The sequence below is a fragment of the Salvelinus namaycush genome, chromosome 7, assembly GCF_016432855.1.
Source record: "Salvelinus namaycush isolate Seneca chromosome 7, SaNama_1.0, whole genome shotgun sequence".
Taxonomy (NCBI): domain Eukaryota; kingdom Metazoa; phylum Chordata; class Actinopteri; order Salmoniformes; family Salmonidae; genus Salvelinus; species Salvelinus namaycush.
This window is the reverse complement of record NC_052313.1, coordinates 40,993,278-41,007,071: the sequence shown is the minus strand read 5'-3', so window position 1 is coordinate 41,007,071 and position 13,794 is coordinate 40,993,278. Positions and strand designations below refer to the sequence as shown.

The 13,794-nt window shown below is 40.7% G+C and overlaps 1 protein-coding gene across 1 annotated transcript; it reads left to right on the top strand.

The window, feature by feature from the left end:
* Positions 1-2,362: 2,362 nt before the first annotated feature.
* zgc:194242 (uncharacterized protein LOC100005854 homolog) lies at positions 2,363-12,171 on the top strand. Its single transcript, XM_038997285.1, has 3 exons — positions 2,363-2,440; positions 11,161-11,440; positions 11,756-12,171. Exons 1-3 carry the CDS (start codon positions 2,363-2,365, stop codon positions 11,977-11,979), a joined length of 582 nt encoding a protein of 193 aa, XP_038853213.1. The 3' UTR covers positions 11,980-12,171.
* Positions 12,172-13,794: the final 1,623 nt, after the last annotated feature.

The following is a 13,794-nucleotide window of genomic DNA, read 5'->3' as shown; positions in this document are numbered from 1 at the left end:
CAATACCGCATTGGTAATAAGGCATTATTTGTTCGACCGCAATTTCTGGGGTAGCTAGCTTTAGCTCGGTGCCTAGCTAACACCAATACAACCAGCCTGAAATCGATGACCAGTAGAAACTGCAGTCATTTTCGTTATTCTTAGCAATGATTTAGGAATCCTTGTTGTTCGCCAATTGAGTTAGCCAGGTACTTAACCCTGTTGCCCAAAATTAAAGTTATAAGCAGACAGTTTGCTTCATCTGGCTAGTGAGGCTCGACCTGACCGGGTTATGAGTTGTGAAGTTAGCCACAATAAGGATTAGGCACAATAGTGGAATTTGCGGTTTGCCTTCAAAATAAAAGTACCTATTTCAAATCAAATTATATTAGTCACATGCGCCGAATACAACAGTGAAATGCTTACTTACTAGCCCCTAACCAACAATGCAGTTTAAAAAAAAATACAGATAAGAATAAGAGATAAAAGTAACAAGTAATTAATGAGCAACAGGGAAATAACAATAGCGAGGGCTCCGGTTATTTGAGGTAGTATGTACATGTAGGTATTTGAAAGGGATGCAGAAGGTTACAATTGGTGGAATAATGCCATATTTAGACTAGATAATGTTAAACAAGGTTGGAATGTGAAGCAATGAAATGGGGTCTCAGTCTACTCGGTGACACCCACAGAACACAACTGTGAAGAGTTTACGCAAATATTAGCGTTGTAGCTCTTATCACGGGACTGTGACTGTGTGAAATAACCTCCCCAGTCAGCCTATTGTGGTGTATTGACATTCATATTGCACTGTACAGCTTTACCTAAGGATTGGGAATCAATTAAATGGGGTATCAGTCTACTCAATACCCAATATATTTTTTCCCAACATCCTTCTCAGAGTTATCAGACTACAAAACATCCACACAGTATTGTTTTTCCACGGGAATAGTGTTCAATACACATAGGTTGACAATAAATGTGTCTCAATTCACAGTTGTTTCAGAGTCCCGCAATAAGAGCTACGACACTAATGTTCTCTGGGTGTCACTGAGTAGACTGATACCCCATGTCATTGGTCCACAATCCATAGGCAAGGCTTTTATATACCAACATTCTAACCTCGTTTAGCATGATCTATTCAATTATGGCATAATTCTACTATTTGTATTAATTTCATCACTGTCAATGACATACTTTTATTTTGAAGGCTTACCGATTGGTCAACAGGTTGATTTGACACTTAAAATATTCTACAATTATGTAAGCGAGTGCAGGCATCAGGGGAGTGTCTTGACGGGATCTCGCCCCAGATATCTCGCTGGACTCATATGGTAGCAGGGTGGAAACTGAGATCTGGATTGGATATATATCCTCTGATATTTCATCTTTTGGCTCAGTGGATGGTAATTCAAACCAGGATTTAGTTCTATGTGGTAGTTAGTTTGGTCTTCTCTGCTACCCAGAACCCCTCAAACCAATCAGGTACATTTCCTTTTATTTCCTAAACCAGGAACTCTGTGTAGAATAAGATTGTAGATGTGAGATATTACCTTATAAGTGTATTTTTTTTCAATCAATGTCTGAGCAAGTGAATCATTCATTGTTCCCATTTCAATCAAACATTTGTAGACTACATTAGAATGACTTGTGTCTTTGTGGATTTTTTTTTTTAAAGAAATCTTTCAGAATGCTTTTGCTTAAAAAAGTTTCCTATATGTGTAATTCTTGACTTTAATTATTTGCTTACTTACCCTCTAGTGTTTTTATCCCTGAAAGATAAATACTTCCACAGTATTATGAGTAAATATAGAAAGTTTAAAGATCTACTGAGAGATGTTCCTCACTTCCCAGGTAATGCGTTTTATTTATATTTATATTCTATTTCTGTTATGTGATATTTTATTCCTGTCAGTTTCATAGAGATGTAATAAAATAATCATAACTGGATAAACAATTTAAAAAATGTAAAATCCAGAGTGTTTTCTAAACTGCAGCCCAGAAAACAGGGGGGAAAAGTAATCTTAATAAATGTTATTATGAACTGACAGATATGCCCAGGCCAATGTATGGTAGTATTCAGCCCCTGCTACAGCCTCCTGATGATTCATTGGAAAGGATATACTGTAGCTTTCATGAGCAGTCGATGTTACATTCCAGTCTCATTTTTAACACAACATTTCAGTATAATTTATAACAGCCACTTCCAACTCATGTTCTATTTGATCAGCGTAGATGTTTGAATGTTTTAAAAATAGATCAACCATGAGTGCCCATTAATGTGAATCTGTGTCCTTGTAATTCAGACATTTTTACTAATGGAATAACGCGCAATCTGGCGCACCCCAAGAAAAGCTTGATGGGCCTCTACACTAAGCGGACAATGGAGAAGTACAACAATGTGATGATCAAGAACGTTGTCAAACTGTGTCAGATCCAGGACCATCATGCTATCCTGGAGGTAACAGCTTATGTGAAACACTTATACCTATTTCACACAGTGGTTACCTGCAAAAAAATACAAGGCAATGTTTACATGACCTCCTTTCAAACAGCCCCTTATTTACAATTTTTTTGCAGTTATACCCCTTTTATACATCACATCAAATGTATTTATAACACACTTTTTACATCAGCAGATGTCACAAAGTGCTTACACAGAAACCCAGCCTAAAACAGCAAGCAATGCCGATATAGAGGCACGGTGTCTAGGAAAAAGTGGTTGGGTGCAGGGTGCATCGCGTGCATAGGGTGCAATAAATCAGTACTTCAGGAGTAAATGTCAGTTGGCTGGCTATTCATAGCCGAATATTCAGAGATCGAGACAGCATGTGTGGTAGAGAGAGAAAGAGAGAGTCAGAGAGAGAGAGAGAGAGAGAGTCTCTCTCTCTCTACCGCACCTGCAGTCTCGACCTCTGAATGCACGGCTATGAAAAGCCAACTAACATTTACTCCTGAGGGGCACACCTGTTGCACCCTCTACAACCATTTGACCCTGCTGATCTTCTATGAACGTTTTAACATCTTGAAGAACAACTGGCCTTAATGGCCATGTACTCTTATAATCTCCAACCGCCATAGCCAGAAGAGGACTGGGCACCCTGTTAGGGCTGCGAATGTTCAACTGAGATAGGAACAGTAGCACACCTGAACTTGGTTAAAATAATTGTTTAATTCAAAAGTTAATAAATGGCAAATACAATTTCCGTATATACGGGTTCAATGTTTCATCACGCAGGATAAGACAGAGAACTGACTTGTTCCTGACAAAGATAGTATATTATACTCGTGACAGAGATTAGTTCCCGCTTCCGAGCCGGCCTGTCAGAGTAGAGACTGGGCGTGGTTTAGACTCACCCAGCCTATCGTTGGTGTTGGCACATAAGCTGGTCCCAGCCCCTTTGCGCTCTCTGGTGTCCTGTCGCTGTTGCTGTGTAGATTACGCTCCCTCACCCCAGAGACTGGGGTCAGACAGTTTTATAACATTGTCTGAGATATCTGCACCTGTATACAATGTCCACTGTTCTCGCTCAAGGCTAACTACAGCTTCCCAGCACTCTTATCTGAGCTAACTGTTACTTCCAGCACACACACACAGACACCCAGACACCCAGGCCAACAGTTTGTCAATATCCAATCACATTTAATACAGTTGCTAATCACGTTTGTTATAGTATTCAATCACATATAATACAGTTGCTAATATTCAATCACGTGTGTTATAGTATTGGGTTATAGTGCATGACTCAGATCCTCACATATGTTCTTCGTGTGTATAGTTTATCTGTTATTGTCCATTGTACACCACAGTCAGCAGTCTCATGATTCACCCCCTCCTGTGTCTCTCTAAGATTAGCACAGTCTCGGTCACACAGTACAGTAAAGCGCCCTTTTTAACACACACACATTTCAGGCTGCTGTTCATATCTTAGCTCAGATACATTTGTTGCATACACACATATTTCACACAGTACAGCGCTCTCTTTAACACACACACATTTCAGGCTGCTATTCATGGTTAGGCCCTGAGCACTGGTAAGAGTGAGAACAATGGAAAATGCAGGTTCACAAGAGTCAGCAATTCAAACTTTAATGCATAAGAAGCCCTACTAGCTTATAGTTAGTTAAGCATGTCAAAAAACCTTATAAAAACCCCACAATCCCCCGTTTGACACCTAAAAGGTGTCAACATAGACATTTTTGATTAACATAGACATTTTTGATTAACATAGACATTTTTGATTCCCCCGTTTGACACCTGTAAGTTGTCACAACCAATAAACATTCCATCCCTTTTTCCATATACTAGGTGGGCTCGTTACCACCCAGGAACTTATAACCTTCTTAGGGAGAACAGTGTTATTCATAAACCTCTTTTACAGCAAACCATGGGTCATCCTCAGTCAACCCCCTCTGTTCATTGGTCTCGGCATCCTCCCCACTAGCTGCAAGCAGGGGCATCATGCCAGAGGCCTTAGCAGCATCTGCAATAGATTTCTTGACACAAGGTAAAATGCAAGCAGCGCAACATAGTAGTATAAAAAACACGACTACTAGGGTCAGAAATCCAGTGACACATTATATCGTGACATCACATTCTTACATTTATTACCTAAAGTAAACTGAGCCTTTGTTCACAGGAAATAAAACGTTGTTGAAAAAAGTACAGAAAGTTCGGTCGCCATCTTAATCCCTTCTCTTACATGTAAACCATTAGCAACCGAGTCTAACTCCATTACTTACAATGGGTAAAGTACCAACCAGAATTCCCTTCAATTGCCTTCAAACATCATCAAACTCAGAGACTTTGTAATTAACCGTGTTACCTCAATATTTTGAGTCTTATTGCTCTTTTCCACATTACATACCTGAATTAACAGAGCAAAATGATGAGACGGAAAAACGTTCGTTTTCAGAACTAGTCATTCTCCAAGAATAAAGAAGAAATCTCCAAGACCTCACGATCTCACTGACGTCGGCAGTAATTAAATACATATATTAAATGTATAAAATAACAAACAAAATAAAACATCAGAAATATGACCATACATATGTTATCAACTTGTTATCAACAAAAAAATAATTATTTTCAAATAAATCTAATTTGACTTATAAACACAGTAGGCCTAAATATTTCCTAACGATATCACAACTTAAATAAAGCCTACTTACTCCTCAATTGGATCAAGGACATCTTGGTAATTATTTTCATCATCTCTAAGGAAACTATCAGGGGCAAAATCGCTTCTGCTGCTTGTAAAGAAACTAACAAATGAATGTCTGTGTCGTCGCGGAGCTCTCAAATACCGTGCCAGTCTCTTACTCTATGAACGGTCACTGCTATCCGGATTCCTTGGGACATCCTTACCCTGAACCCTAAACCCGAAACTAACACTAAACCATTGTATATTTATATTTGATAGAGGTAGAGACATCCCAAGGATCACAAATAACACGGACCCTCTGGGAAAGCCTATTTGACTGAAAGCCGTGGACACAACTCTTATTGGTTGTCTGATGTAGGCTACTGGAACTGGTAACAACACAGTCTGTGATTCGCTAACAACATTTAGATCTCTATATAGCGAGATAAGATAACATACCATGCAGATTACCTGTAGATTGGACATAATCTTTTCTAGGCCATTAGCGATAACAGTAAATACACAAGCCGTAGGCTACACTCGGAGGCTACTTTGGAATGTCGGCTTGCACGGGGAAAATGGTAAATTCATCACATTTATGGTTGAGATTTAATTAATATAAATATCAACTATGCACCTTATGACTTTCATTGACCTCTTAAGGATCCGCCCCTTTTCTTTCAATTTTCGCCTAAAATTACTTTCCCAAATCTAACTGCCTGTACTGTAGCTCAGGCCCTGAAGCAAGGATATGCATATTCTTGGTCCCATTTGAAAGGAAACACTTCAAAGTTTGTAGAAATGTGAAAGGAATGTAAGAGAATATAACACAATAGATCTGGTAAAAGATAATACAAAGAAAAAAACAACCGTTCTTTTGTCTTTTTTTGTACCATAATCTTTGAAATGCAAGAGAAAGGCTATAATGTATTATTCCAGCCCAGGTGCAATTTGGATTTTGGCCACTAGATGGCAGCAGTGTATGTGCAAAGTTTTAGACTAATCCAATGAACCATTGCATTTCTGTTCAAAATGTTGTATCAAGACTGCCCAAATGTGCCTAATTTGTTTATTAACAACAAGATTGCCTTTAAAATGATATAAGACACATGAATGTCTGAGGAATTTTAATTATGAGATTTCTGGTTTTTGAATTTGGCGCCCTGCACTTGGACTGGCTGTTGTCATATTGGTCCCGTTACCGGGACTGCAGCCTTAACCCGCAGGCATCACGCAGACGTTAGTAAGGCATTGGTATGATGACATGTTAGCTAACGTTACACGCAGGCTTCACGCAGACCTTAGTAAGGCAGCCACACAGTGGTACGGTTGCCTAGGCTTAAATAATGCAGACGTTAGTAAGGCAGCCACACGGGCAGCCACACAGTGGTACAGTTGCCTAGACTTAATTATGTCTGTTATCACCCCCCATACCCCATCCTACATCGGCCGGTCTAGCATGTATACATTGGGCAGACGTAGGCGAGATGTATGTGTGCTGTAACCCTTGATGGGCTATCAGCAGGACAATAGACTCTTGCCAAGTTTAGGGACTTTAAATGTATTGATGGATGTTTGCGAGGCATGACACTTCACATATCTCTTTGTATTTCCCACCAAATGCATTGTTTTCTAACCACATACTGATGGATCTGTAACAAATTACTATAGGAATAAATATCACTGAATGACAGAAATATTGGAATAAAGTATTTGAAGGCAACAAATTGTTGCTTACTGAAACACCCAAAGTCATCCAATTGTTATAATATGATTTGAAACAATAGACTACCCATGTGTGGTCAACTATTTCAGCACAGTTTTGCGCTGCTCTGAGACAAGCATGGGGACTGGTCTTGATAAATCAATCCGATTTTTATTTTCACTGAATCTCCATTTGGGTGTGAAATTAGGGTGTGGAAATGTTAGAATTATTTTGCTCTTCACTCGCAGTCACTTAGTAGCTTAGGCCTACTCCCGACAGTCACGTTGTACAGGGCAATATTTTCCTAACGGAAATCCTGAGGCCTACATAGGCTAATGTAAAATGCATTTTCGTTTTTCTGAGAATAGAAACACCATAATTTTAATAAATGTAAGCAAAATTTCTAACAGTTTAAACAGCACAGCAAATGCAATAATAATTTACAAACAAATTATAATCAATCCCATATGGTCTGTTCTAACAAAAAAGGTTTTAAAGTTTCTAGTACAGCCATTATTAAAAACAGTCAAATGCATTCGTGAATTCAATCGCTTTAGCCGACATGTTGCGCTATATTCATTGTTTAGTTATTCAAGGCTCCCTTTGTTATTTCGTTTTATAACTAGAATGCTTGACTGTATTTAAAGACATGGATGACTTGTATGCTGTGTGATGACATGCACAAATTAATGAATGATTGATTGATATACAGTATTCTGAAGTAAGCCTTTATGCCAATAAGTACGTTATGCTAAAACAGCTACAGTAAACAGGACTCTTAGCCTACAACTCCATGTAATTTCAATAACTTAGATTCTCAGAGATGCCCTCTGGTGGTCAAACTAACATTAATGGCAACAATGGCTGACAGTAAAATATTATGACGTCATGCACTCAAACTTGCCATACCATTCCGTAGCATCGGTATGACGCAACTTTTAAAGGAAGAACCACTGTAGGAGGGCCAAGCATAGGAAATAGCCATTTCAGTAGTTTAGTTAGAATAGGGTCCAGTATGCAGCTGGAAGGTTTAAATGCCATTACTATTTTTGTGAATGTGTCAAGAGATACAGAATTAAAAAATGTCTCCATTGATCCTAGGTCCTGGCAGTTCTGTGCTTGGAGAAATATGCAGATTCAAAGAGGAGTCTGTAATTTGCTTTCTAATGATCATGATCTTTTCATCAAAGAAGTTCATGAATTCATCACTGCTGAAGTGAGAGCCATCCTCTCTTAGGGAATACTGCTTTTAGTTAGCTTTGCAACAGTATAAAACTTTTTGGGGAGATTGTTCTTATTCGCATCAATTAGGTTGGAAAAATAGGATGATCGAGCAGCTAGTCGCAAAATTTCCAGTTTGGTGGAGGGCCATTTCTGTTCCAATTTTTTGGAAGCTTGTTTCAGGGCTCAGGTATTTTTTGTATTCCAGGTCGGTAATTTCTTGTGACAAATGTTTTTTGTTTTTAGGGGTGCGACTACATCTAGGGTATTACACAAGATTACATTTAGATCCTCAGTTAGGTGGTAAACCGATTTTTGTACTCCGACGTCCTTGGGTAGGTGGATGGAGTCTGGAAGGGCATCTAGGAATCTTTGTGTTGTCTGAGAATTTATAGTGCGGCTTTTGATAATCCTTGGTTGGGGTCTGAGCAGATTATTTGTTGCGATTGCAACCAAATCCTGGTCCGATAGTCCAGAATTATGAGAGAAAACATTTAGATCCACAATATGTATTCCACGGGACAAAACTAGATCCAGGATATGACTGTGGCAATGCGTAGGTCCGGAGACATGTTGGGGAAAAAACCCACTGAGTCGACGAAGGCTCCAAAAGTCTTTTGGAGTGGGTCTGTGGACTTTTCCACCAAATAATGTGAATATTATCTGCCATGACTACAAGGTCCGATAGGAATGTAGGGAACTCAGTGAGGAACGCTGTATACGGCCTTAGTAGGCTTGTAAATAGAGCTATAACAAGTGATTGAGTAGGCTGCGTAGATTTCATGACTAGAAGCTCAAAAGACAAAAACGTAGTCATTTTCTTTTTTGTAAATTTACATTTATCTACAAACGTATATATTTTGGGAGGTACAGAAAACAGTTTTCAACCAGCGATTGAGTTGTGAGACTTTGTTGTAGAGCTCATCACTACCCCTAAATGGGAGAGGGCCAGAGACAATTACTTGATGCCAACTCATCTTTCTTGCTAATTTACACTCTGAAGCTATGTTGTGCTTAGCAGTGGCGATTTTAGCATGTAAATCTTGGAGGGGCAAACTCCCCCCAACTGTATTTTTATACATGCCAGCAAAGCCACAACACAACACTTAACAATACATTCATTGCACTATAACGGTGACAAGCGGTGCCCACAAACGTTTAGGGCCTACATAAAGCTGTCCCAACAGCAGAGCTTTCTTTCCAGCACCATGGAGTGAATCCTTACCACCGCTACACCTGGCTATCAGCGGAGCCTTGTCTGGCAGTGAAACAGTTCATTCAGCCTCGTTTACTGCATTTAAAAAAAAAAACATAGCTGATATGGCTGACCATATCTCCCTGGCATATTACATTATTTATGCAGAAGCGTATAAGACATTGTTAGACTCACTTTGTTGTGCGCGGCGGTCCTTCTCGGGAAAATTTTGTCATCAAAGAAAAAGGTTTACAATTCCGTGTCGGATGACCGTTCAAAACATATTTTCCCAGTCTGACTTCCCAGTTGCAATGCTTGCGGTTAGCCACTGTCACCGATTCTTTAAAAACAACTCATTGTTGAATTTGCTATACGTTTTATCTATATTTTCTCTTCATTATTTCTCTTCATATGACAAGGATTAAAAATAATTTGCCAGTAGACTTGATTCGTGATGATGACTGCTCGCTAAGATTGTGAAATTAAGATGTTGACATGATCAATCCAATCAAAGCTACTGTACATATAATGTGATTTGATGTAATTTCTGTGGCCAATGACCTTGACCCTTCTTGGAAGGGCACTTGTAATATAACACTAGGACCCAAAGGGCTGAAATGTTGGATGTCTACCCTTACAAGGACTGCAGCTAGGCGATTGCACAAGGTCCCCATGAGTGACAGAATACTGAGCCAATCACTGCGCAATGCTCCTATTTTCTGCTGGCCCGCCCCACCACCACAGATAGCACTGAGCTAGACTGAAACACCTGCATTTTGGAACTGCCTTACTCGAGAAAACAAAAAAGAAACCATGGTTGTATGCTGCTTTATTAACTAAATTATATATTTATTTTTTTACATTGTTTGCAAACTGATACGTGACACGTAATAATGCCAAAATACCCCCACCAATTTTTTTTGTATATATATTATAATTATTTTAACTTTTTTTTGTACAAAAAAAATAACAAATGTGTGTCTCAAAACAGGTGGGGCAGAGCCATGAATGACTAGTCGCCACTGGTGCTTAGTGACCTCTGACTGTTTTATCCTAACATTATTGGTGCCGACGTGGATAACAATATCCCTGTACTCTCTACACTCGCCAGTTTTAGCATTAACCGGCACCCTCTTCAGATTAGCCTTAAAGTCTAATCTGTCTGTGTATGAAAGGGGTATTACTGTCACGCTCGCTATCCTCAAACTCCCTGTCATAAATCGACCGAGGCGCAGCGTGCATGTAGTTCCACATCTTTTAATGAAAGTGAAACCAAAACAACCAAAAAAACAAACTGGTAAACAGCAACGAACGTGACGCAAACCGAGGTGCACACAAACACACGGAAAATAATTACCCACAAAACACAGGTGGGAAAAGGCTACCTAAGTATGGTTCTCAATCAGAGACAACGATAGACAGCTTCCTCTGATTGAGAACCACACCCGGCCAAACACATAGAAATAGAAAATCATAGAACATAGACTGTCCACCCAAATCACACCCTGAGCAAACCAAAATAGAGACATAAAACGCTCTCTACGGTCAGGGCGTGTCAATTACTTTATAGACACACAGACACACTTAGATTTTAGTCATTTAGCATACACTCTTATCCAGAGAAACTTACAGTAGTGAGTGCATTCATTTTCATTCTGGTCCCCAGTGGGAATCGAACCCACAACCCTGGCGTTGCAAGCACCATGCTCTACCAACTGACACACACACACACACACACACACACACACACACACACACACACACACACACACACACACACACACACACACACACACACACACACACACACACACACACACACACACACACACACACACACACACACACACACACACACACACACACACACACACACACAATTGATCCAGTGCCATCAAATCTACTCTGTCCGCCAGGTTGGCTTTGGTCCAGGCCTGGGGCTCCAGGAGGCTTTGAAGTACCTGAACCCCAGGGGCAAGTTGTTTGGCCTGGACGTCTCAGAGTACATGCACAAGGTGTGCCGGGAGCGTCTGGGCCCTCAGCTGGCCTCGGGGAAGGTCCACCTGCTCCAGGGCAGGGTGGAGTGTATTCCCCTCCCGGACCACTGCATTGACAGAGTCTTCCACTCCAACTGCCATCTCTACTGGCCGGACATGGCCATCGCCACCGCCGAACTGCTCCGTGTCATGAGGCCAGGTTAGTGGAAGCACGGCACACACATGCATATGCCACAGGCACACACAAGATGCAATTCTTTATTGCAAACAGTAGAGGGCAATGTGAGTGCAGTCAGAGCCATACTATACAAGCTGTATAACAACATGCACTAAACGTTTACTGCATCTCCACGGCACTGCATATCTATAGAGTTATCACAGCAGCCTATACAGGAAGACAGTATTGCAGTGCACAGAACCTGTTGTTGTTGTATCTCTCTGTATGATGGTTACCATAGAAATAGAAGGATAGTTCTAATGAATACAACCACCTCCTTTTCTTCCTTCCCGGTAGGAGCGAGAATGTTGGCAACGTGTGACCTGGTCTTCCTGCGTCATGGGATGACGCAGGGCTTCTTCAAAGGTGTGATGGTGGATCCTGAGCCCTACATGCAGGCCCTGAGGGCTGTGGGCTTCCTGGGGGTCAGCATGGAGGACCTGATGGACGAGGGAAAGAGCTTCCAGGTCATCTATGCTACCTCTCCACCTCCCTCCACCACCGAGACTCAGAACAGTTAGGAACACGGATGTTTTTGATGGATATAACAGCATATTGTATCATAAAAATGAATGTTACTTCCAAGGAGAGTATGTCTGTTCATACTCAATGTTTTATATTGAGCACTTGTATGTTACTGTGATGATTGGTTGTCAGAAATAAAGTATTTACCTGTCATTCACTTTGCATGGGAGGGTTATACACAGTACAAGCCTTGACTAGTAAGGTTTTTTGGTGACCACAGAGTGCCTAGTGTTAAATAGCAGGTTTACAGTATAGACATATTGAGGATTTTGTTATAGGTGACAAATGCACGCATGTTCAGCAATCCATTTGATTATAATTTTCACTTATTTGCATATGACAGATTTCTGTCAATAAAAAGCAATCAATCAATCATTCAAACAGGGTCTCACAGTCCCTTCTCCAAATAGACTACATTTGAAGGAAACAAAAAGATCAAGACATTAGAATATGTGGGTGAGCTATTTTATCTATCTGAAGCCAAGACAAGACCTTGGTTTTCAAATGCAATGGTTGTATTAGAGCGCTTTTTCTGACCTCCAGCAGAGCGTTTGGCACCACTCAGTGGGCCATAGAAATAGCGAGATAAAAGTTCAAAGGAAAGGAGGAAAGACTAAGAGAGTGGTTGAGTCTGGTCCTTGGTTGTTTACCAGAGTTCTTTGTTCAGACTGTTCGTCTAGAGCATGGTTCTAACAACATTAAAATGGCTGCCTAGCTCTAGTTTGTCATAGAGGGTAATGTTTACCAATGGTCTATGTAAACCATATAATTAATAGGCATTGAAATGTACGTGTGTGCATTGTTGTGTATGTTTTCCACATCCATCCCACTGGTCACCGATGTCAGTTCAACATTTAGTTTTGATTTACATTTGGTTGAGTTGTCAACTAAAATGAATTCAACATGAAATTAACAAGAATTGTCACCATGTCAATGGATTTAGGTTAGAAGTTGTGTGAAAAAAAATACAAAATTCCCTTTTTGCAAATCCAATCAGTTTTCCACATTGATTCAACGTCACCACAATGAATTTCTTTGTTGAAATGATGCAGGAAACAACGTTGATTCAACCAGTTTTTGCCAAGCGGGATTGTCTGTCTACAGGACAATGAACTCCATTAATGGTCAAACTGAATATTTATATTAGGTATTGGACGTACCTGCGCTGGAGGACTGCAATTTCCCTCTCCCTCTCCTTCAACACATCCATAGCAGCACAGGCTGAAAATATAAAAGGGCCTCCCGCGTGGTGCAGCGGTCTAAGGCACTGCATCGTAGTGCTAGAGACATCACTACAGACCCGGGTTCGATCCTGGGCTGTGTCATAGCTGGCCGTGACCGGGAGATCCATGAGGCGGCGCACAATTGACCCAGCGTTGGTCCAGCGATGTCCTTGTCCCATCGCGCTGTGACTGACCGGGCGCCTGCACGCTGACTTTGGTCGACAGTTGTGTTTCCTCCGACACATTGGTGTGGCTGGCTTCCGGGTTAAGTGAGCAGTGCGGCTTGGCAGGGTCGTGTTTCGGAGGACGCATGGCTATCAACCTTTGCCTCTCCTGAGTCCGTACGGGGGTTGCAGCAATGGGACAAGACTGTAACTACCAATTGGGGAGAAAAAAAGGGGTAATATGCAATTTCTCAAGTGGGGAAGGGAAAATTTAAATTGGTTGCTATCAGCAGAGAGGTTTGGAACAGTCTTTGTTATTGGTCTGTTAACTAATCCCACTAAAACTCCATCCCACCAAAACAGGCTCTTTTCAAAAAGCTCTTTTCACAAATTCACAGTATTATTCCAAGCTCATAGTGTGGAA

What these genes read in the sequence shown, in the direction of transcription:
- zgc:194242 (XM_038997285.1), top strand. Translation starts at nt 2,363, where the DNA reads ATGGAGAAGTACAACAATGTGATGATCAAGAACGTTGTCAAACTGTGT. An exon ending in ACCATCATGCTATCCTGGAG is followed by an intron (nt 2,441 to 11,160) that starts GTAACAGCTTAT and finishes TCTGTCCGCCAG; the next exon opens with GTTGGCTTTGGTCCAGGCCT. An exon ending in GCTCCGTGTCATGAGGCCAG is followed by an intron (nt 11,441 to 11,755) that starts GTTAGTGGAAGC and finishes CCTTCCCGGTAG; the next exon opens with GAGCGAGAATGTTGGCAACG.